The 23,937-nt window shown below is 36.1% G+C and overlaps 1 protein-coding gene across 3 annotated transcripts in view; it reads left to right on the top strand.

Annotated features, from left to right (window-relative positions):
• Nucleotides 1-19,161, top strand: part of rps6ka5 (ribosomal protein S6 kinase, polypeptide 5) — a 34,945-nt gene extending 15,784 nt beyond the window's left edge. For 2 of the 3 annotated variants that reach the window (XM_028437667.1, XM_028437668.1), the window contains 6 exons: nt 2,214-2,307; nt 3,499-3,669; nt 4,715-4,906; nt 11,748-11,907; nt 12,515-12,678; nt 15,235-19,161. In XM_028437667.1, the coding sequence (XP_028293468.1) occupies nt 2,214-2,307; nt 3,499-3,669; nt 4,715-4,906; nt 11,748-11,907; nt 12,515-12,678; nt 15,235-15,528 (1,075 nt within the window). In that variant the 3' untranslated portion in view covers nt 15,529-19,161. Of the gene's footprint in view, nt 1-2,213; nt 2,308-3,498; nt 3,670-4,714; nt 4,907-11,747; nt 11,908-12,514; nt 12,679-15,234 lie in introns of those variants that run through there. The other variant, XR_003672793.1, reaches the window with a different exon arrangement.
• Nucleotides 19,162-23,937: the final 4,776 nt, after the last annotated feature.

Below are 23,937 nucleotides of genomic sequence, written 5' to 3'. Positions count from 1 at the left end.
GAAACATCTGGTTTTGGTCAGCAACTTTAAAGAAATACTTGCTTGAAAATTAAAGATTGGATTTACAAAGCCACATTTTTTGTTTTTGTGTAATGTAATTCCTAATAGATGTAAATTTCTTCCTGTGGATTCCATTTAAGGTCATAAAGGGAGGCTGCTAAACATACACTTCTATCCACAACTGCTTATTACTTCAGTACAATTGTTTGATTGTGTCCCAATGTGGCTGCTCTTGTGTTCTGATAGTGTGGGAGCAAAAATTATTGTACACACGGAGACTGACAAACCCCTGCAATCACTTCAGACTTCCCTTTTCTATGGCCATTCGAAATCTTTGAAAGCATTGGAGTAGCTGGGATGATTCTTTGAAGTGTTTGACGTAACTTTCAAAGAGAAAACTATAGGAAATCGTTTTAATAGTTTGATAATGACATCACAACCTTAGAGTTTTAGTTTGTAATGGATAATAAAACAATCAAATCTGTGCTCCTGATTAGGGCTGAACAATTGTGGAAAATAATCTAATTGCAATATTTTTCCTCAAAATTGCGATTTAATATGCGATTATTTTTTTCAAGGGCCTCTTGTCATGTATTTTTCAGTGAACACGAGTAATAAATCAATATGTTTCATTATAAAAAACTATTTCAGATTTATTTAAAGTTTAAATAAATAGAAATGATAAATTTTAAAGCACAGATTACAACAATAAAGCAAACAAATCTGTGGCGTTACCTCTTCAGCATATCTACCTAACTTCACGTTTCATGAAACATGTAAACATGTGGACTGCACTTCTTAAACACGCTCTGAACTTAACAGGACATGAAAAGAAAACATAAATAAATAAAAAAAATTGCAGTTTTTGCGATTAGAAAATTGCATTTTATGATATCTCGATAATATCGAAATGCAATTGATCGTTCAACTCTACCCCTGGTTGGCTTGCAGTATGGGATAGGTTAGCAACATGGTAGAAATGGGTGAATAATGCATTAGCTGGTGCTCTGTGAGCAAACACACTAAAGAGGTGTTATTTAATTCAGTTCTCAACCTTAGGGTCAAGACCCCATCTGGGGTCGCCAGACACTGGAAAGGACTCGCCAGATGACTTCAAGAAGCTAAGAATATTTTCTGAACAATTTCAGCCCCTTTTTGTTTATTTTTACCCTTTTTCTGCAACTACACCAAACTTGCCATATTTTAACCTATTTTCATCATTTTTTCTTGCCATATTTTTGCTGCTTTAATGTATTTTTACCACATTGGTCCCATTCCTGCCACTTCATCAAATTTCAATGCCTTTTCTGGACATTTTTTCTACTTTCAACACATTTCCACCACTTTTCTCACCTTAGTAATGTTGCATATGTTGAACCATTATTGTCACTTTTAACCTCTTTTCTCTTTATTTTATACTTATTTTTAGCCAATTTAACCATATTCACGATTTGTCATGCCCATTATTTTCTAGTTTAAACTAATTGTTCCTACTTTTTAAATTACTTTACCCCAACCCCCCTCCCCCATTTCTGCCACTTTTAAGCCAATATTGAAAGTTTGAAACCTTTTTTACCACTTTTTCTATCCTTTCTTGCAACTTTTAACCAATTTCCGTGGTTTTTAAAATCCCTATTTCACCACCTTTTCCACAATTTTTTGTCAATTTGAACCCATTTTTATTTCTGGAACGTGGAGCTGTAACAAGGATTTACATCTTTGAGATGACTATGTACTATAGCACAAATAATAATAAACTTCCTGGATAACAATGGATTTTATTCAGATAAATAAATACATGTGATGATCACAGATTCATATAACAATGGACCATATAGATGGATGGCCCTAGAGCCTTATAGATGGCCTTTTAACCACTTGAATGTTCATGTCTGTGTTCAACCACCTTCAGGTACAGTGGGGGTCCCTGGTCTCTGGCACCTTTATTTCGGGGGTTGGAGGCTGAAAAGGTTGAGAACCACTGCTTTAATTTACCGCTCTGATTGGTCAGCAAATGGGTGTGCAGCATTACTGACACATAAACATTGATCACTTTTTAAATAATAAATAAAGTAACTCTTGTTTGATGTCTGTCTGCCAGTACGCTCCTCATGGAAAACCGCCGCCATCAGCTGTTTAAGTGTGCATGTGTGTTAAAACAAAAAGTATGGGAATCAAAGTGTTGGAGTGTTTATGTTGTGTGTTTATCACAGGATGGAGGCTCAAACTCAGAGGGAAATCGCTGCCTTGAAGCTGTGTGATGGCCACTCAAACATTGTCAAGCTACATGAAATTTACCACGATCAGGTAAAGTTGATTGTGGTGGGTGTATTATTACCTTTTTTTTCTGTTGTCCATTGTCCTCTTCACGTGTCTGGGGACTGTGCTCTATTAAATTCGACAAGTGGAACAAGGCTAATTAATGGGGTTGCTGTATCCATCAGGGGAGTTTCTGTCCTTCGTTGTTGCATAAAAATATCCCAGTGTACTTGATAATTTACAGCCTATTTATTAACTTACTGCAACTGTGATAACATCCATTTAGGTCTGTCGAACAACTACCGGTACCCAGATTCTCTTGCGTTGCTAATGGATCGCTCACTTCAAAGTGAGTGTGCATTATCCAAATGTAGCGCTAGCGTTCATATAGGAAAGGTGTGTCTTCATGACAGACGGTAGCGTGTGCGTGTTCATTAGAATCGGTCCTTCATGCCTCTGAGCACCTCTTCAGCCCTGATGAGCCCAGTGGGTTATTACTGTAGCTCACAGGCTTGTGACCCAGATCAAAGCACGGTAACGGCTGCCTCACAGTTCTTGAGCAAGTCCTGCCTTTGTTCCCCAGATTCAGCACTAATGAGAGACTCTTCCTCACCTCCCTGACACATTATTTTCTTCCTAAATTAGAATTCAAGCAAGTTCATTTTGTCTTTTTTTTTTTTTTTTTTTTTAACAATATGCTGAAATTGTTATGCGGAAGTCAAGAAAACATCAAAGCAATCAGCAGATGTCTCTGAAGAAGACTGGCAGTTGACAGTCAAAACATGTCAGGAGATCAAAGTAATTTTTCTGAGAAAATGCAGTCTGAATAAATTAAACCTTAATATACTCTTCAAAAAGAAGACACAATTAAACTGCTGGAATTATTACATGGAATTCAATACAACATTAAAGCGATCAGCAGATGCCTCTGAGAAAGACTGACAGTTGAAGCATGTCAATGAAAAAAAGTTGTCTGAACAACTCTTTCTGATTTGTTTGATCCCCAACATGTTACTGTTACTAAGTGTTTTTCTTTTTAAATGTAGTGTTTAAGCCAACATCCCACAATATGTATTTATTTCTAGAGGAAAGGTTGATTGTTCGTTATAAAACATCATTAACTTGTTAATATTTGTTCATTGTGAAAGCAATGGTTGTCACTCAGTGTGAAATCCTGTGTTCAGTGTGTGACAAGGGTGTGGGAGAAACCCATTTGCTTTGTGTGTGTGTTTACTGTAGCTCCACACATACTTGGTCTTGGAGCTGCTCGGTGGAGGGGAGTTGCTGGAGAGAATTCGCCAGAAGCAACATTTCAGCGAAACCGAGGCCAGTCGCATCATGCGCAAACTGGTGTCTGCTGTCAGCCACATGCACGACGTTGGAGTGGTGCACAGGGATCTCAAACCAGAGGTACTGGTCATCACAAAGCCAGGGCCTAGCTGTTTACGGGTCTTATGTCTCAGCACAGTGTGTGTGTGTTTTTTTTGTGATGAATGCAGGCTTTCAGGTTCTCATGCTTCCAAAGTGAAATGACAGTGTTTTTCCTGAATGATTTACGATCCGTCGTACTAAATTTGCCGACTCTGCATTCTTTTTCAAAACAAGAGTAAAACTTGAGAAACTGCATTTACAGAGAAAATTCAAGTGAGAATGCCAAATCAGGCTGTGACATCATCTTTAAACGCAGCCAATCAGGAGACAGCCTTTTTTCTCTGCTATAAAGTAAAATGAAATGAAATTCATTACCCTGATTAGTAAATCGGGTTAAAGTTGGGGGGCGAGTTATTCGCAAAAAATGCACAGAATATGAAATAATAATATTAAAGAAAATATAACTCAATCAAAGATATAGTGAGGACAATCCTCAGCAGTAACTTTCTTTGTTTATTTATGGTGATCTTTGTTTGCTATATTTGTAAAATTGTATTTTGGTATATGTTGACTGTGAATTTATGTTTTTTAAAATAATTTGCAAGGCTTTGTAAGGTGAAATGAACAGTTTATATTGTTAATTATTATAATGTGAAGCTAGTTAATTAAGTAAAAAGGGATTTATGGATAGGGGGTGGGATAAAATAAGTACTTCTTCCCACCCCTTTTTGAAAATGTAAACTGAATTGCAAAAATATGTTGAGAAACTTTTAGTTTTTTTTTTTGTTTCTTATGGTGTTGTTTACATTTTCCAAATAAATCAAAAATCAAATGGAAAAAGTCAAATCAAATGTTGACAATGCCTTACAGCTTTCTCCCAATGACCACAACCTACAGTAGGTGAGCGGTATAGTATAGTATAGTATAGTATAGTATAGTATAGTATAGTATAGTATAGTATAGTATAGTATAGTATAGGTCAACCAGCGATGTGCAGATCTGTCAGCCATTGAGTTGAACTAGTTTTGTTGAGCTGAAGAAAAAGGGGGAAAAAAAGAGATTGCTGTCTTGAATTGCTTTGTAGAACCTGCTTTTCACGGACGAGAGTGACAACTCCGAGATCAAAATCATAGACTTTGGCTTTGCTCGTCTCAAACCGCCAGACAATCAGCTCTTGAAGACCCCCTGCTTCACCCTGCAGTATGCAGCGCCTGAGATACTCAAATACGATGGTTACGATGAGTCCTGCGACCTGTGGAGTCTGGGCGTCATACTGGTGAGTATGGGAATCACACACAGGTTTAAGTGCTTAAGGAGCACATGTTGATTTTATGAATTACTGTATTTACCAATTGATAAGAAGCCAGCATGTCTTAAAGACCTTGTAAAGCAAATTCTGACATTTTCTTCTAAACACATTAAATGGGTCATAAATGTATTCCTTAAAAAGTCTATCAACCATTTATAATTGAAAAGTGGAGCTAGGATTCAAAAACTGTTTCCAATTTCTGTGTTTAGGATTTAATGGGCGGGTCAGAAATCAGGGACGAGTTACGTAACGGAGCCATCATTAGCATAAACCCAACCCTGCTGCTGAAGCTCACTAAACTTCTGCGGCCTCCAGCGGACGCAATTCAGCCCCTAGCCGAAAACAAACCACATCTTCAGACTCAGTGGAACAAAACGCATCCGCCGGTGCCACATTTTCCATTCAATTACCACGTTTATACACCACAATTTAGTTTTTCGCCTCTAGCAGGTGCAGTTTTGACTCTACCCGGGAGGGATGCACATATTTGGACTTTGGCGGAGCAGACCTTTCCGCTGATATCTTGTTTGACCTGATCCAAGTTCTTTTGAAAGCACTATCAACGCTGGAGCTGCTTTCACACTGCTCTTTCCCATAGACACAGCAAGGAGGCGGTGCCCTTCCCGCGTGTGGAGGCGGTTCCAGTGTCTCTAACTGACACGCCCCCCAGCGTCTCAGAGCAGAGTGCTTGTTTTTCCATGATTTTGAGACCTCATTTTATATACTTAGAGATTTTTTTAATCTTTCAAATTTGACTCAGTGGTCATGGACTGATGTTTATGCCAATTAGTAGTTGATAGTTCGTAAAATTACGGTCATCATACAACAAGGTTCAGTTTTACCCCAGCATGTCCTCTTTTCATGTCTTGTCCAGACTGTCCGGCCGAATTTAAAAATGTCCGGGTTTCCCAGGGACCCTGAACGCATCTTTGGAACATGTTAATTTAAAAGATCATAACTCTGCTAATATTTGCTCCATCTGAGAAATAACACCAGTTTCTGAAAGCTAAGGAGTTACCATTTAAATCCAGTATCATGTTGTTACAGTAATTTTACTCACACATGACAGAATCAGAGATACGCAGAAGAGAGAAGAGAAAGACCAAATACTGGTGGATTTAATAAAAAGATTTTAGCAGGAAGAGCCTCCTGGATGATAAAACCTCCATGGAGGTTCAGAGAGAGCTTTGAAAAGGAAGGACCCACTGGGAAAAAACTTAGACCTAAAATAAGTTCAATTTCTGGATGAATAAATGTTGTTCTGCTTTAATGTATCTAATCTTTACATGTGTACATTAATCTTTATGCTTTTTAAACCTTATGGACAATAACAAGTATTTTATCTAATACGGTAGGTTGAATTTTGCCATTACAAGGTAGATTCAAGAAAACCTTGAGTATTTTGAGTATGCCAAGGTTGGCCCCAGTGTCCTCTTTTTTGGAAATCAAAATATGGTTACCCTACATTAAATGTGGTGAAAGATTTAGGTATGTCAACTCATATAAGAGGGGTGGGTGTTAACACTTTAAATATCATGACCAAAAGGACTTAAACTGTATTCATCTTTGCAAAACCATTTTATTGTTTCCTATCAAACGCATAACACGTCAAATGATTGATTTGCTACATGGATTTAGATTTCCAAAGTCGTAGACTCTCTACCATGTGTCACAGACGTCATTACTTTCCTTGGTTGGAATTCCTTAATTTTGTTAATTATATTATTATTATTATTGGTGACATGGCCCAAGCTTCTGTAAATAAATAAGCACTGCTGCCTTACAGCGTGAAAATTGCTAGTTCAACTCCGACTCGAGTTTGCATGATCTCTTTGCTGGAGAAGATACTTTTTTTTTTTTTTATCAAGTAAAGACTCAGTGTAGGACTCATATTTATAAATCAAAGCTAATTTATTCCGAAAAAAAGATGTAAAAGATTGAAATTGCTGCTTGAACGTTTGTTTTCATATACACGCAAACAATCGGTTTATTGTGATTTTCAGAAAAGTTTCCCGCATTGCATTGTGGGATGTAGAGTCCCCATTGTTTTGCCACAAATTTCAGCCTGTGAAAACACCAGAAATGTGTTGGGAAGTCACTTTAGCAGATTTTTTTTTTGATGGCAAACACATAAAGATCACAGTAAGAATGTAACAAAACCACTTCTATGATCTTTCTATGGGACTCCACATCCCACAATGCAATACGCGAAACTTTTCTGACAAAGTCAATATTTAGAGTGCTTTTAAATAGTTTTCACTGGATACTTAAAATTTTCCTTTTCCAAAAATGTGTTTTTCCTTTATTTAAGTCTCCTATTGGGACGTTGGAGTATAGTTGCACGATACACATGGTACCCGCGGTGCCAAACTGTAACGGTTCCTACTATACTACGATACTACCGGTGCTAGTTTCCACTACATAGCGGCAACCAAACTCCACAGCTGCTGAATGATTGGCTGTTTGCCTGTTACTGGTGACGTATGGAGATATGATAGGCTGTTTCCGCACGCTGGGTCCGCCCGTCTGTTAGCTTAGTGGCTGTTCATGTGTTTCTGCCAGCATGAAGGAACTGAAGACCGCTCTGCTGTGACAGAAACTCACTTCAAAACAAACAGCAAGCTAAAGTTCTGTCTCGCCTGGACGCGTGCACGGCTTACAGTCACAAACATGAGACAACACATGGTAGAAGCACCGGGCCTGAGCGGCCAGTCTGCCGCGGCGTCGTCAGTAGCATCACTAATTCTGCTCAAAAAACCAAACTCCAAAATCCCATTTGGAACTATTTTGGCTTTAAACGAGGCAGAGACAGTAAAGCAGAAGGAGATCTACTGTGCAGGCGCTGTCACCAGTTATAGGAGCCAAAGGAGGGAACACTTTTTTTGTTCTTTCGCACAGACTCAGAGCTCTTTTTTTTATTCTTTATTTTTTTTATTTGCAGAGATATTTACAAACAATATTTACAACAGATATACATACAAAGGAAGGATCACATCCAAATTTATTTTTTTTTATCGCTCATATGCTTTTATTCATGTACTCTTATCATGCACCAAACAACACTATAAGTAATAATAAGTATTTCTAACTTGTACAAATACATTGCAGTTCATAAAAATAATAATAATTAAAGAAAAAGGCTTCAGTTTTGCGATATTACCCGGAACGTGATACTTTGTCTGGTATAGTATCATGGTTACTCATTTTGGTATCGTGACAACTCTACGTAGGAGTAACTTTGTGTGTGTGATTGTGATCGTCTTTGTGGTTTTGCTGCTGTGATGGACTTTATTTAGTATATTTACCAATGAGCCGACGGAAAAGCACAGGTAGATGTTTGTCATGTGACCGCCACATTTTGAAAATGAAACGACTTCAACATTGATAATTCCAAAGACTCTCGTTGTAACAGAAGTAAATAGCACAACATTGATTTGGCCTGTTTAGAAGCATCTCTCGTTGTAACGTCATGGTCTTGACAAGTATTGGTTAAAGCTAGACTTTCACCTTCCTCAAGGCCTCAGGAAACTGCACTGATTATATGCATTCATGAATTAAACAAGCATTTATATCCAAAGCACATAGCCCTACTTTGAATTAGTTTTACATTAGTATGTAATCAGAGGCTCCATGCACTATTGATTTGTTCGTGTTATCAAGTTTATGGTTTCAACATTCGCTGCAGGCCATGTTGATGAAGCAATCAGCCGTTATTTGAGCTGATTTAAGCTGCTTGGGTGGCTTTCATCACATGTACAGTATGTGTTTGCTTGAATTCTGCTTAATCTAATTTACATGATATGAATCTCCATATCGTGCTCCGTGCTATAACCTTGGTGAGCTGACGTTGGACTACCAAATGAAGAAAAAGCTGACCAACTGCTATAAGGAGCTTTAGAGCAGCTCTCTCAGTCCCATCGGCCTAAATGTCAGTCCAATTCAACCTTGTACTGAGTGGTAGAGAAGATAAGAATAGAGCAGACAGTCACCCACGCTGAGCCTGCACTGTGTGTGTGTGTGTGTGCGCGCTTCACACCGTCGCCTCGTGGAGCTGTGATGAAACTGCTAGTGACAAGCTGTGTGTGAAAGAGAGAGAGATCACACAATGAGAGTTCCTTTTCTGCTGCTTTACTCTCAGACTGTGATGAAAACTGTCGTGATCGCTCATCAGCCCCAAATGAAAGCTGTTCTTTCTGCAGTTTCATATTCACACACATGTGCCTCCTTTTTTTAGTAAAAATAAAAAAAATCACACTTTATGTTATGGATGTTTTTGCTTTGTGAAAGACCGATATTTACCAATGACCCGAAACTTAACAATACCCCAATTGCTATAAAAATAAAAGTACGGTAATGAAACCTAAAATGTTACAATTAGAGCTGGGCAAAATATCAATTTAATCGATTTATCAAATTTGTAGCTAAAAATGATTTTTATTTTGCAAATTTGAGTTTAAATACATATATATAAATACATGTTTTTTTTTAATTTTATTTGTAATGTTACATGTTGAAGCTACTGTGAAGTAGCTGTTGCACTTTTGCTTAAACCTGGGTTAAAGCTTGAAATTGTTGAATGACAGAGGCTCATTTACTTTTTGTTTTGGATTGTTCTATGCATTTTAACTCTTGAGGACAATCACAGCAATAAAGTTGCACTTTTGACAATTTATCTGATGTCTGCAGTCATTTTTAAGTGCATTGAAAAAAATAAAATCGAATCGAAACTCAAATTTTTCTTCAAAAAAATCGGAGATTATTTTTGTAAGCAAAAACCGCCCAGCCCTAGTTACAACTGGTCAGTAATGTGACAACATGCTGAGCCCAAAACACAACAACTTTTTGCTGTCGTTATTACATTATGGGGCAGGCAAAACATTTTCCTCCTAATAGTGTAATAACTCTATTACATCATAGAGTGAGTCAAAGATTTATGTATTAAAGGCCCTTTTGCTTCAATGTAGAGTGTATTATCATATTATCATACACAAGTGTGTGTGCGCGTGTGTGTGCGCGTAAATATAAATGTAAATATATATATATATATATATATAGTATACACTACCGGTCACAAGTTTTAAAACACCACACTTTTTCCAGTTTTTGACTGAAAATGATTCCGTTTATTGTGTCATTGCACTCTGAAATATTAAAGCTTAGAACAAATAAGCAATTTGAGTTGAAAAACAAATCATGGAATCAATTCATAGACCAAACTGTGTTCTAAACTTTTGACTCATCAAAGTACAGTGTGTTCCAACACTGCTTTTATACAGACAGAGGGAGTTGTTAGTAACCAAGAAACATTGGAACACCTGTAGGAATTAGTAGCACCAGCTTTCAAGGTTGATTCAACCTTCATTTTTGCAGAACAGCTTTAAATTGTTAACCCACTTCATGTTCCCTGAAAAAGGCCTATTTGTATAATTCTGAAATGTACATTTTTTTTCAGTTTTGGGAAAACCAAACCTTTTTTTTTTTTTTTTTTACCTCTGGTTGTTCAGTATTTACCTTTGTACCATTTCAAGCTATTCATTGGCCTGGCACAACTTGAATTGCAATAAATAAGTGGAAAAATTCGGGTGTTCTAAAACTTTTGACCAGTTGTGTATATATATATAATATGTACGCATATACATTTGTGTATGATTTGTCAATTTTATTATATTAAATTGTAGATTATGTTTTACAAATTATGTTATATGTATATACCTGGATATCATCATTTTATCTCAATTCATACAATTTTATTTCTAATTCTGATTCAACCCAAAATATGACAAGTTGCTATGTTTTGGGGCGCAGCATCGTGTTACATTAATGATCATTTGTAACATTTTGGGTTCTATAACATTTTGCTTTTTTATAATTCAAAGTTTTGTTGTACTTTCAATATTGCAAACAGAAGATATAAACAAACAAACATGTATCGACATAACATACATAATGGAGGTCAAAGGAAAAACAAAAAACAAAACAAAACTAACTAGATAAATAAAAACAAGGTTTAGAGGCACGTAAACAGGCAAGGTAGGCAAATCAACACATCTGTTGACTAAAACAAAACTCCTTTTTCTCCATCATTTGTGTTTTCCACACACTCAGTGTGGGGGATTGAGACTATTACATTTTTTCTAATTACATTTCGAGCTCAGCACTTTTTTAAAATTATTGACCAGTTATTACATTTCAGATTTTATAAAAACAAAAAAAAAAAATTATAACAAATCAGTTCTTGTCACATTTCAGGTCATTGTTGAATATCGGGCTCTAACAAGCGCGCAATATTTTTTCCGGAGTTATTGCCCTTGTTCCGTTTTTTTTACTCTGTTCAAGGTATTTCAAAGGGGACAGTTTTTCTTTCAAACCGTTTAAGAGAGGAAATTCGGTGTGTGGCTTCAGGGTATCAATACCTTGATGGAGTTTGAAAATGAGAAGTGCACAATTATTTTTCTGGAGTTATTGCCCTTTTTCCGTTTTTCTTTACTTTGTTCGCGGTATCTTCAAAGGGGACAGCTTTTCTTAGACATTGTTTAAGATAGGATAACCACATTTGGTGTGTGGCTTCAGGGTATCAATACCTTGATGGAGTTCGAAAATGAGAAGTGCGCAAATATTTTATTTATTTTATATTCTGACGTGATAATATTTTCATATGTATACATCTAAGTTCTTAGATTTAGGACATTTAAGAAAAAGTTGTGAGTTATAATAAGAACCAATCTGGCGGGGGATGTTGATGACTGTCTTCTTGTTTGTGTTGTTTTGTTGTTTTTGGCTTATTGCTCGGCTTTCCTTCTGTTCCCAGTACACCATGCTGTCTGGACAGGTGCCTTTTCAGTGTCAGGAAAAGAGTTTGACCCTCACCAGCGCTGAGGAGATCATGAAGAAAATCAAACAGGGAGACTTTTCTTTTGAAGGGGAGGCTTGGAGGAATGTGTCCCAGCAGGCCAAGGATCTGATACAAGGTCAGACACACACTGGGGTAATAATGTGTGATGTGTAGAACTGTTGGGCACTCTGTCTCAAACCTCCGGCCGGAGGGTTTCTCATTTTTGACCATCCTACTTTGTACTTTTTTTCATTTAGTTTAGAATAAAATCATTTTTTATTAATTCATCAACCTTTTCGTCTGATCTCCATCATTCACCAACGCTGAGGGTGTTAACCAGCCAAAGACGAGGTAACCACAAATTTTCACCGTAACAGTACAAAATGGTAGCTAACTGTAATTCAAGTACCATTATTAAAAACAAGTGGTATGTTTATCAAACTGTCAAATGACATCTTTCAAAAAAGTTTAACTCTTGCTTCGACAACAGATTCTGTTAAGTTCTTAAATTCTATAAATAGAAAAATAAAAAAGTAACCACATATATTGTGGATTAAGGTTAATGGACTTGCTCAACATCCCACTTTGCTCTGAATTCCACGCTCCGCTCTGTTTACATTACGACTAAAAACCACGACATCACAAAGCTGCTCACACACAGTCCACTCCCTCTATTCTGAATCACTTTCTCGTCTTGCGCATTACATGCTCGAAAAGTAATTATCTGTGTCTCATTCGCGCAGAGCTGCTGACGGTGGACCCCAACAAGAGGATTAAGATGTCCAGTCTTCGCTACAACACTTGGCTACAGGACGACAGCCAGCTGTCCTCCAACCCACTCATGACTCCAGATATCCTGGGTTCCTCCACTGCCTCCGTGCACACTTATGTCAAAGCTACCTTTAATGTAAGAAAGAAACCGATACTGTGCATGCTTGAAGTGTCAAATCCATCCAAAATAAAAAGTTTGGGTCCCATAACAAGGTTTGCAAAGGGGTGGAACATTTCTGGAACATTTCCAGTGAATATACAGGAACTTAAGCTTTGGAATTTTTGGAATATTCAAAAGTAGAAGCTTTTCATTGGAATTATTTATTGGAAAATGGATTCATTTTAAAATATCATTAGTAAACATATCGTGCACTCGTGCAAAATAATGCTATTAAAAACGTAAGAGTTCAACATATTTATTTGAAAGTATAACTACAATTTTTCAAGTTGTGTAAACATATTTTTTGCAAATTGTAATATGATTTCAACATAAAAAATTAGATGTAAACTCAATACCTTTATAATCAAGGTAAAAACAGCAGCAATGATACCAATAACTGTTTTAACATAAACCAAGTAGTGTTTGTTTTAAATTATTTATAAATTATTTGATTAAACGAATGATTCTTTTACAACAAAAACACCAAAGTTGAGTAAAATGTTATTGCATTTCCTGATCCCTTATGTTAAAATAGGGTTAGGTATGCGGGGGACTTAAGGAAGTCAAGATAATGATGAAATATATTTTCCCATCTTTATTTAACATCCCAGTTAAGAGCCAACCATTACTTTTGTATCAATTCTTATGGAAAGTTAACAACTTTGAATATTCCCATAACACATAGCATCTATACACAGAGAAAGATTTTAAACCCCGTATTGTCAAACTCAAGGCCCGGGGGCCAAGTACGGCCCACCAGAGCATCTAGTCCGGCCCACAGGAAGATTTTGTTAAACATAAAAAACAGGACTTTTTGTAAATTACCAAATAAGTTGTAGTACTACATTATTTACAGTAATATTAAATCACAATTTTTTTAAAAACCTGGAAAATTATTGCATTCTATCCCACAGAATTCTGGCAAATTACATTGCAAATTTTGAGAAAGAGTTGCAATGTCAAAGGATTTTCACCAATTACTTAACATTCAGGATTTTGTTTGAATTTGTGTGTTTTCCTTCACAAAAACATGGATTTTTCTGAACTAAAATGAGTTGGACACCTTTGTTTTAGACACACACACATGTATTCTGTTTTGTAATGTAATAAGAGGAGCAGTTATGTTTTTTGGGGTTTTTTTACATTTTAAATTGAGCTTTGAACATCAGTCAAACTCATTTTAGTTCAGGGGCCCAATACGGACCAGTTTGACTTTAAGTGGGCCACAGATTTGTTATGGGAAAAAGAGCAAATTAAACATTAATGTGCCCTGTTTTGCACTTCCACATAAGTGATGTAAAAATGATAAAATATGTGAGTATATCAGTCAGTGCAGGATCTTCACTTAAATTTCCCTGATTTGGGGAATTTGGAGAAATTTTGTGGGATAATTTGAGTAAAATTTGACAGATTCTGGGAAAAATTGAGAGTTCTTTCAACATTTTGAGAATAAAAATGATTGTCGTCATATGATTTAAGACCTTGGAAAACTGAGCTCTGCAAATATTGTGCATTTGAATAGATTTTTTGTATTTGGAGGTGCTGAGATATATTCAACTAAATTAGTTGGTCATTTACAAAATGTTTCTTTTTGACTTTCTGGAGCGGGGTCGAATTTCATGCTCTAAAGCAGTGTTTCTCAAATGGGGGTACGCAATGGATCTACAGGGGGTACTTGAGAGAGAGGGAAAAATCAACAAATAAAAGCATAAAAATATGGAGTTTTATAATGATTATGTTTAGTTCAAAATTATAATCATACTAAATATTACCAGCAACTCACAAAACGACAACACAAACTTACAAAATAAGAGAAAAATATACTAAATAATAAAAAGAACAAGCAACGACAACAAAATACACAAAATGACACCAAAAAGAGACTAAGAGTGATGCACAAAACGACAACAAATGAAAGAGAAATACACAAGATCTCTACAAAATGCACAAAAATAACAGAGAAACATACAAAACGACATAAGAAACAACCAAATGACATAAAAAAATAAAGCACAGATTATTTTAAATAATAACAAGAACACACAAAATAAGATAACAGTATACCGAATAATAAAAAGAACAGACAAACAACAACAACAAAATACGCAAAATGTCACTAAAAACACACAAAATGACGCACACAAAAAAAACCAAAACACAAAATGATGATAGAAATTATTTAGATTAGAACATGAACTGAAAATACATGGATTAGTCTTGGTTCCACATCATGCAGGAAATGACCGTAAATGATCAAAATGATAAAAATAAATCTAAATACTGTTTCATTATAACTTATTTACAAGATTCTTTAAAATGTGTTCAATGCATTCTATCTTTATGCTTTAAAGTGATTAATTTCACAGATTTCTGAGCAAAATGTTCTAGGGGGTACTTGGATTCCAAAGTAAGAGAAAGGGGTACTTGAGCCAAAAAAAGTTTGAGAACCACGGCCAAAAGGGCCGGATTTGGCCCCCGGGCCTTGAGTTTGACACATGTGCTTTAACCCATCCTGTTTGTTTGCATCACCAGGCATTCATCAAATGTAAACGGGAAGGCTTCCACCTGCAGACGGTGGACAAAGCGCCCTTAGCCAAGAGGAGGAAGATGAAGAAGACGAGTACCAGCACAGACACCCGCAGCAGCTCCAGTGAGAGCACCCACTCTTCATCCTCCTCTTCTCAGTCTCAGGAGAAGACTTCCCCCGAGGGCGACTCTAATCACCCGCCCTCCAACAGCACACCCGTTAACACACCAGTGGCCCTGGGAGCAGATGGTGGCCCCCACCCAGCACCTCCAGCCTTTAGCTTCTCAGACGGACAGTGAAGCAGGAGGACTATGAGAAACGCAGACACTTTAATGGACTGAATTGCTCCGCCCACTACAGAGGCGACCGTGGGCTTTCCCTCAGTCCCTGGCAGCTTCCTGCCTTTGGCTCCATTGCATGGGCACCCCCCAAACGTCTCCCAAACCAAGCATGCAGCAGGAGCAGCGACTTACCGATCAGCTAATCAATCCATCACTAGCAATAGTCGTCTTTTTTTTTTTTTCTTTTTTCTACACCGATCAGGAAGATGTTGTCATCATGGGTGTCTTTGTCCTGGTCCAATCACTGTACAGTATGTCCTTCAAACAGGAAGTGGCCGTGTTTACGCCACAGATGCTTTGTGTGCAAGACGCCGCAGGTGATTTATATGTGACTTTTACAGACTGATCTTTATTTATGACAAGCTTTATTAATAAATTATTTATGGTTAAGAGTGGTGGGCTTAAGAAGTGGTTAAGAAACAGAAGATAATATAACTTTGTACGTTTGTCATCAGCTCATTAGGCTGTTGTCGTGTAGTCGCATCAAGTCCTTCAATGTGTTACTGATGTGTAGTTCTAATGTACGTTTATTGTCGGCAAAAGAGATTCCAAACCAGTCGATGCTGGTTAATAATAGTTCAGATCCTTGTTTGAGTATTTATTGTGGTGATTTTTTTGCAAAAAGGGAAACATTTTTATTCCTCCTCTCTGAGTATTTGTTTGTAGAGACAAGCAAACATGAAAAAGAGAAGTTTTGCCAAAATCTGTTTTTTTTTTTTAATACGTAAATGGGGAATGCTGCTGCCTGAATCATAGTGTCCCCTTAAGAATATCTATTTTAGGATTATTTATTTCCTCTTACTGTGAGACTCGGACTATTTCAAAAACACAGCTGCCCGTGTTTGATCCTCATGTCTGTGTAGTAGTGAATAGATCTGCCTTGTCATATGAGACCGGCTTGTTTGCACAGAGCCTGAATGCAACCTCTGAGCAGATTGGTGCAACATGAAAAGCCTCTGAGCTTTGTTTTTTCATCTCATATGGCTTTAGAAATGACTTAAAGTTACTGTTGTTAAAGGGTTGGGTTATGTGCCAAAAAGAAAAAAAGCACTCATCATGGTTGGGCAACACATGCCAAAAGTTGCCTGAAGTGTCAAATTTCAGCTCCGTCCTAGCTTTTTTTTTTTTTTTTTTTCTCCCCCAATTTTGCACTGCATGATGGGAAAGAGTGATCGTTGCACTGTGTGACTGCTCGCACTTTGATGCACATACATGGTCTGTGTAAACTTCCCGGTCCATGATGTGAATGGAAACCTGCTCTACCACTTTTGTTTTATTTACTTTTTGGGTTTTTTAATTCCCTTTCTCGATAGATTTTTTTGCTTGTGACGTAATTGTGATGTTTTTTTTTCCTTCTTTATTTAAGTATGGGATTTTTTTTTTCTTTATTTCAGGAGCAAAAAGTGGAGTTAGTGTGATCAGTTTGTTCAGCTGCCTGTAGATGTTTCTCTTGCGTAGAAACTCGCTCCCTCATCTTCCTCTGATTCCGAACCAAAGCATTAACTTCAAGGTAGCTGCTTTAAAACTACGTTTTCCTTTCATGCAATTATGCAAAGAACCACGTCATTTGTCTGTTACCTTTAGTTTTGTGCAGTAATACGGTTTGTGTGTCGAGCTCTCGTGTTGGTCGGACCGTGCAGTGGGACGCTTTTCTTCTCGTTGTTTAGCAAAAAAATAACAAAACGAGGAGTATTTGCATTTTTCCATCCTTAAACTATGCATCTATTTTGTCTGTCGTGTTCCTTTTTGACCTCCTGAAATCCGTTTGGTGGTGCACAACAGCTCCAGCCACAATACAAGTAGCAAAGTGAGATCTATGGCCTGCATGAGAAAGCTGGAATCCTTGGAGCTAAACACTACAAAGCTCTTGTCTTTCTCAGTTCGCATGAGTTCCTTGTTACTGCCTCATTAAGCCTCTTTTCCTCTGTTTGGGTGTATTAATAGCTGGAGTGCAGGAAAAGGAAGAGTGTCCTATATTGAGCGCCCCTCTGGGAGCCAGGCTCTATTAGCTGATGTGCGGCAGCGCTGTTTGTTCCAAAGAAAAAAAAATCCCACACTCCTCTCACTGCCTCAGTGGGACGCAGCTCTCTCCCTTTGTGAAGGAAATAACAGTGCATCACAGGGGAAGAAGGGCTCGGTTTGCACAAAACATCTCCTGGGATGATTTTCAAACTGGGGGTCCCGCCCCCTTTCGCTGCCATCCCAACCTTTTGAAGAACAACTCGTTGGCAGTGCTTCTGTGAGGAAGAAGGTGGGTGGGGGGGGGGGGGGTCTTTGAAGCAATTTTTCTTTTTTCGGTTCCCAGGAAACTGAATATATTCATGTTCTTCTATTCTTTTTTCCATTCTGCCTGAAGTGCTTCCTCTCTTCCTTAACGGTGAAAACATCACACCAATGAGCTAAACCTTTAAATTGGTTTTAAAACCATGATCTGAGGGCTGGTACTTACTCCTTCTTTTTTTTTTTGTAAAGAAATTGGCTGGAGGTATTTCTATGTTTGTGTCCGCTAAGATTTCACCGACACAGAGTGACAGCATGGCCTTTTAGTCGTGTATCCGTTATGTACAGCTGGATGCAGCTTCAGGCTTCGTTTGGTATTTCAGGAGCTGTCCGCTGTGCTGAAAGGACATGTTCGTTGTAAAAAAAATAAATGAAAAAAAAAACTCTTTAAAAAGTGTTTTCTCAATCTGAACTACAGTACTGTGCAAAAGATTTCAACAGGTTTGGGGCCAAACTAAGTGTACGTGCTAAAAAAAAAACCCACAAATAATGATGCGTTTAATCTAAATTGAATCCGTGTTTGATGTTAATGCCTTTTGCCTTAAAGACAACATCAAATATTAACAGTGAACCAGTGAAGAGGAGACGCAGAAACACTTCAAATCCATCAGTAGACCTCAAACATAGGCTGTGGAAGTGATGGTTTGGCTTCAGATACTTTCAATATGGTTTTTTATTTAAGGTATTCTCAGTTTACAGGGTTAAAAAAAAAAAAAAAAGGAAAACCTGCCTTGAACTTTAAAAACAGTGCTGTACGTTCAGGTTTTTTTTTTTTTTTAAATTTTAAAGCTACATCATCATCATCATCATCATCACTGCATGGGATGCCATTAGACGGGTTTGATCATTTTCTGCTTGTGACAGACACTGAACAGTGTCAGAAGGTACTGTAGCAGCAGATCCCTTTGAAATTGGTCAATACGAAACATTCAATGCTGTTAAGTTTTAAAAGGGCAAAAAAAAAAAAAAGAAATTGCACTTAGGTGTTGTTTATAACTGTCTTTTTAATCCGACGCGTCTCTTCTTTAGTGTTTGTGTGAGTTCTCTCTCCGTTTTAAAGGTTTAATATTTCTACGTTGATACTTCAGAATAGAAACCTCAGCACCTCATATGTGTTCTCCTTATACTGCATATCTGCCATTTAGGGCACTGTGAACATTTATTATCATACAGGTTTTTAGAGAGAGTGTGTGTGTGTGTGGGGGGGGGGAAATAATCCTGATTCTCATCAATAAATGCTTTATCTGCTAATAAATGTCTGTTGTCCAGTCCATCTGTTGATTTTTGGCTAATAAATGATGTGCAAAACTTCCCACGTTGAAGCATGTTTTATTCGAAGTGTAGTGTGTGTCCGCTAGGTGGCAGTGTTTACCAAAGCAGCTCTGACTGCTGTCATTGTAATGGGGGGAAAAAAAGGTGGAAGTGTAGTTATTTTACTTAAACCTTGAATTAAATAATTTAACCATAATTTAATGAACATTATCATCACAGTTAAAAAAAAAAAAAAAAAAGATATCACTCGAGTCAGTAATTATAAAGATTTTTCTTTTAAAAAATCATATATTTAGAAATATTTGTGGAAGTAGATTTTATAAACTGCTTTTCCAAAAGCAACAGATTATTATGGTAATATTTGTTAACAATTATCACCTTAAAATTAATAAGCACTAAATCTCATGTCAAATTTAAGACTTTCCAGGTTCAAAGTTATTATTATTTTCACGTTGCTCCTTACAGTGTGTATGTCTGTATATATGTATTTATATATATATATTCATATTATTGGTTTAAATCAGTGTTTTTCAACCTTGGGGGTCGTGACCTCATGTGGGGTCAGCTGGAATATGTTAAAAATAATTAAAATTAAAAATAAAATAAGAAATTACACAACCAGCAATTGTATTTTCTCAAATATTAATGTAGTTCCCATAAAATTCAGTATAAAATAGGAAGAAAGAGGAACACTTTGTGCACTAATTCTGCTCTATTTGTCACACAGTATAACAAATATGATCAAAAAACTGATTATAGAAAAAAATTGTTTGGGGTCACCATAAATTTATGATGTAAAAATAAAGTTAAGATCCAAAAAGTTGGGAACCACTGGTTTAAATCAAGTTCTACAAAACGTTTCCCTTTATTTTATTTAAATTAATTTTTTATATATCTATAATTGAAGTGCTATTACATAGTTTTTACACAGGAGGTGGAGTAACAAAAAAAGAGGCGTGGTCAGTTTGGAGGACTGCTAGATGGAAAGCTACAGTCACCACTTTTAGGATTAGTAAACCTTTTGAAACTTGTAAATGGAAGTTTAAATTAAAGCTATGACAATGTGTTGCTCCTTTTGTTGTGTATTAGATGAACCAAAGTCTGTATTATCTTTAAATAAAGAGTTTGGCTAAATATGAGGCATTTAAACCAAGATCTTATAAATCATTTTGGGCCATAGGGTGTTTTTATTATCAGTGTATAGATGTTATTAAATGAATCTTACATTTTTGGTGATGAGCTGAAAAGCTGCTGGAGCAGGAGGCTTTGTTTTTGTCATTTTATTCTAGTTTATTAAAGGAAAATAGTCATTTTATTGTGAAATGAAAGTGTTACCATCTAAACTACAACTGGAACTACAGCAAAGTTGACGTGAGGAGGTCATCAGTTTAATTTCTCACAAATACTATTTATTTACAATATCAATACAGTCATTAGTGAATACCAGTGAACCACATGAGAAATTAAAATGTTAATGTCTAACTTAAAGACAAGCAATGTGAAATTAACGGTAAATATGCAATGTGTTGACTTGTATATGAACTGTAAGTATATTAAATAAACACATGTGCTTCATATTTATGTTTTTATTTAGGCTGTTTTATAATTTAGGGATTAGGGCTGGGCGATATATCAAAGATGTATCAAGTTATCTTATATATATATATATATATATACATAATGACTCAATGCGTCAAAATTATTTTTTATTCAAGTTTGAACTTTTGAGGGCAGTATTTTCCAACATTTTCCATAAATGGGGTCACCTGAAATGTGTGATAATTGATGAAAATAACATTACAGATTAAAAAAAAAAAAAATTCAAATTAAAACATAACACACAATTTAAATGAACTGTATTCTATACTTTCAGTATCTCAAATATAAATCGAGTTCATTAACATGCAGTATAAAGTAAAGAAGTAAAAAAAAAAAGGAATTCATTAAATAAATAAAATACATTATGGAAATATCTGAGCTGGTGCATCTTATCACTTTGTGCACGAATTAATCCTGGCTACAATGATCAAAAAAAAAAAAAAAAAAAAATGTATGTGTATATATATATATATAGAAAGAAACGTTTTGTGATATGTGTGATAATGTATGATATTAAAAAAGGGGCCACGGTCCAAAAAAGATTGGAAACCACTGCTTTAGAGATTTATACAGAAAAAAAAAAAGTTGTGTATTTTTCTGAATTGATGAAATAAAAATAATTTCATAATAAAAAAAAAAAAATTGGCCCTGTTTTTCTGCTTTTATAAGAGACATTTTTCGGTTTTATCCCCTTGTAAAATGATTGTATCGACTCAGAAAAAATGAAAAAAAATATTTCCTCTAAAAAAAAAAAATCTAATCAATTCAGGAAAAACTGAAAACTATTTCCTATAAAAACCAAAAAACAGGGATTTTTAAAAAAAAAAAAAAAACATTTACTTAGTTTTATCTAATCAATTCAGAAAAACCAAAATAAGCTTCCTAGTACAGTTGAAAAGTGACAAAACAAAAAAATGATTGAATCTTTACAAAATGACTATATGATGTGTTCCTCATCCTGGTTTTGTTCGCAGTGATTAATGTGAAGCTCAGCATATTCCTCCTACTTTCACCTTCCTATTATGACCCACAGGCGTGTTGAGAGTGGGATGGCCTTTACACGACTCGGTCAAACGGATGCAGGGCTGCTGCATAATGCTTCCAAAACAAAAGCAGATTTTTTTTTTTTCTCCTCCGCATGCTTTTCAATCCTCTAATTGTGGTTTCACCCCACTTGCTACCATATGTAACAATACAGATAGTGCACTCACAGAGCACTCACACTGGTAATACTTTTACTTTGTGAATGTTCAGCAGGAAAAAAAAAACTCATTATGCAGTCGATTCTCTCTCCCTCACAGAAGTGTGTGTGTACATGTAATGTATAATATCAGATTTCTTTGAAATCTCAGTGCGCTAACATGCTATCCATTACCAAAGACTATTCTGTGTTCTGCGAGGCATTTCTAAAGAGGGTTTACACTCGAGCTCGTCTCAGTTTTTTTTTTTTTTTTGAAGTAAACATTAGCTCATGTACATTCAAAGAGACAAAAATACATTAGAACTACTCATTACAAACTGAAGCAAAGCAATCTGACTAATAAATGATCTGACAACAAGTCTGACACCAACAAACTTGGTGCATTTCCGTACATCGACTCCTACGCCTTGTCCTCCTGCTATTTAAACAGATACAGATTTATTATTACAACAATATCATGTGTTTATAGTAGATACCTTATATAAGTATTAGTAATGCACGATATTATCGGCACGTTATCGATATCGGCTGCCATTGTCTTTAAAAGTAAGAATACATTCCGTTCGATGTAATTAACAGGCTTTACTTCCTTGATCAACCCAGACATCAGACACTGTACGTAGACGCCTCATCACCCGTGGAGAGGCGTGGCTAAGCGCCACCACCTTGTGTGTAGGGGGCAGACTGCAGGAGTGCTTGTAAATCAAAAGAAGTAAGAGGAACTCAACAATTTAAAAGTTGAATTACTCACTGAATTTACCAATTTCCAAATGGTTTGATTTGGTTTTTTCATCATAGGCCACAGGTTTGACACAAAATGATTGGATCTTGCAAAAAAAGGTGTTTTCACCACTCAAAACACTCTTTTTATTAATTTTTTGCACTCAATCAACAAAGATTTCCACTTTTGGTACAGTAATTAGTTGCATTAAAAAACAAAAACAATAAAAAAAAAAAACAGGATCAAGGACAAAAAATGACAATAATACCAGTAGTAATTGTAGGAATAATAGCAACAATAGAGTTAAACAAATAATCAAGTAAAATCAATAGATATTGGATACTCGTAAGAATACAAAGCAAAAAAAAAAAAAAAAAGGGGGGGGGTTGCACCATGGGTGGGGCCAAAGGGGTGCCACCCCTAAAATCTGATTGGCCACCCCAAGTGCCACCCCATCCAGATTCACAGAAGACAAATGAAATTGTACCTTGTATGTACTGGGTAGGAACTTTCAGAGCTGGAATTTGATTCACACGCAGATATGAAAACTATTTTACAGCATTAACTACATGTCACATGCATTTTCTTTCTTTCCTTAAGATATTTACCTTGGTTTTGTTACTTCAATATATAAGGAAAATGCCCATGTTGCAAATTATTATATCATTTGGGGTACACTGTATTACTAACTGGGATTTTAAGTGGTTGTTTTAATTGTTTGAAATTTAGAGTGCCATGATAATATCAGTCTGTGCCCCTGCAGTATCCCCCTAACCAAGATTTTTAAGACCCGCCCCTGAGTCAAAGTTAGAACGTATACGCAGATATACAATATATATACACACATATACCCATAGATTTATGCACATATTGTATACACGTATTCATAAAATGAACGAAATTTACAAAATCAATTGAAAGTAAATAAATAAAATACACAGAATAAAAATCAAGCACACAGCATACTGATATTTAACATAAAAATAAGTAGAGAAAAAATCTAAATAATAAATAAATGTTTTACATAATGATGTAAGTAAATTTTGCACAAGCACTGATTACTGATGTGACTTTGTCTTATATCTGCATTTGCCAGAAGGCCAACATGATATAAAGAGTCTGCAGAGTAATTCTAAATGTTAATTCTACTACAGAAACTATTATATATAGATAATTATAGAAAAATATCAGTTATCAGCCAAACGAGTTGTAAACTACTGGCAACATCAAGCATCACTAATATACTGACATAATTAGATTTCATTTGACATCCTGATCATGAATATGTCATTGT

This window comes from Gouania willdenowi, chromosome 22, assembly GCF_900634775.1.
Source record: "Gouania willdenowi chromosome 22, fGouWil2.1, whole genome shotgun sequence".
NCBI lineage: Eukaryota > Metazoa > Chordata > Actinopteri > Blenniiformes > Gobiesocidae > Gouania > Gouania willdenowi.
The sequence above is the reverse complement of the archived record's forward strand: the minus strand, read 5'-3'. Positions and strand labels throughout refer to the sequence as shown.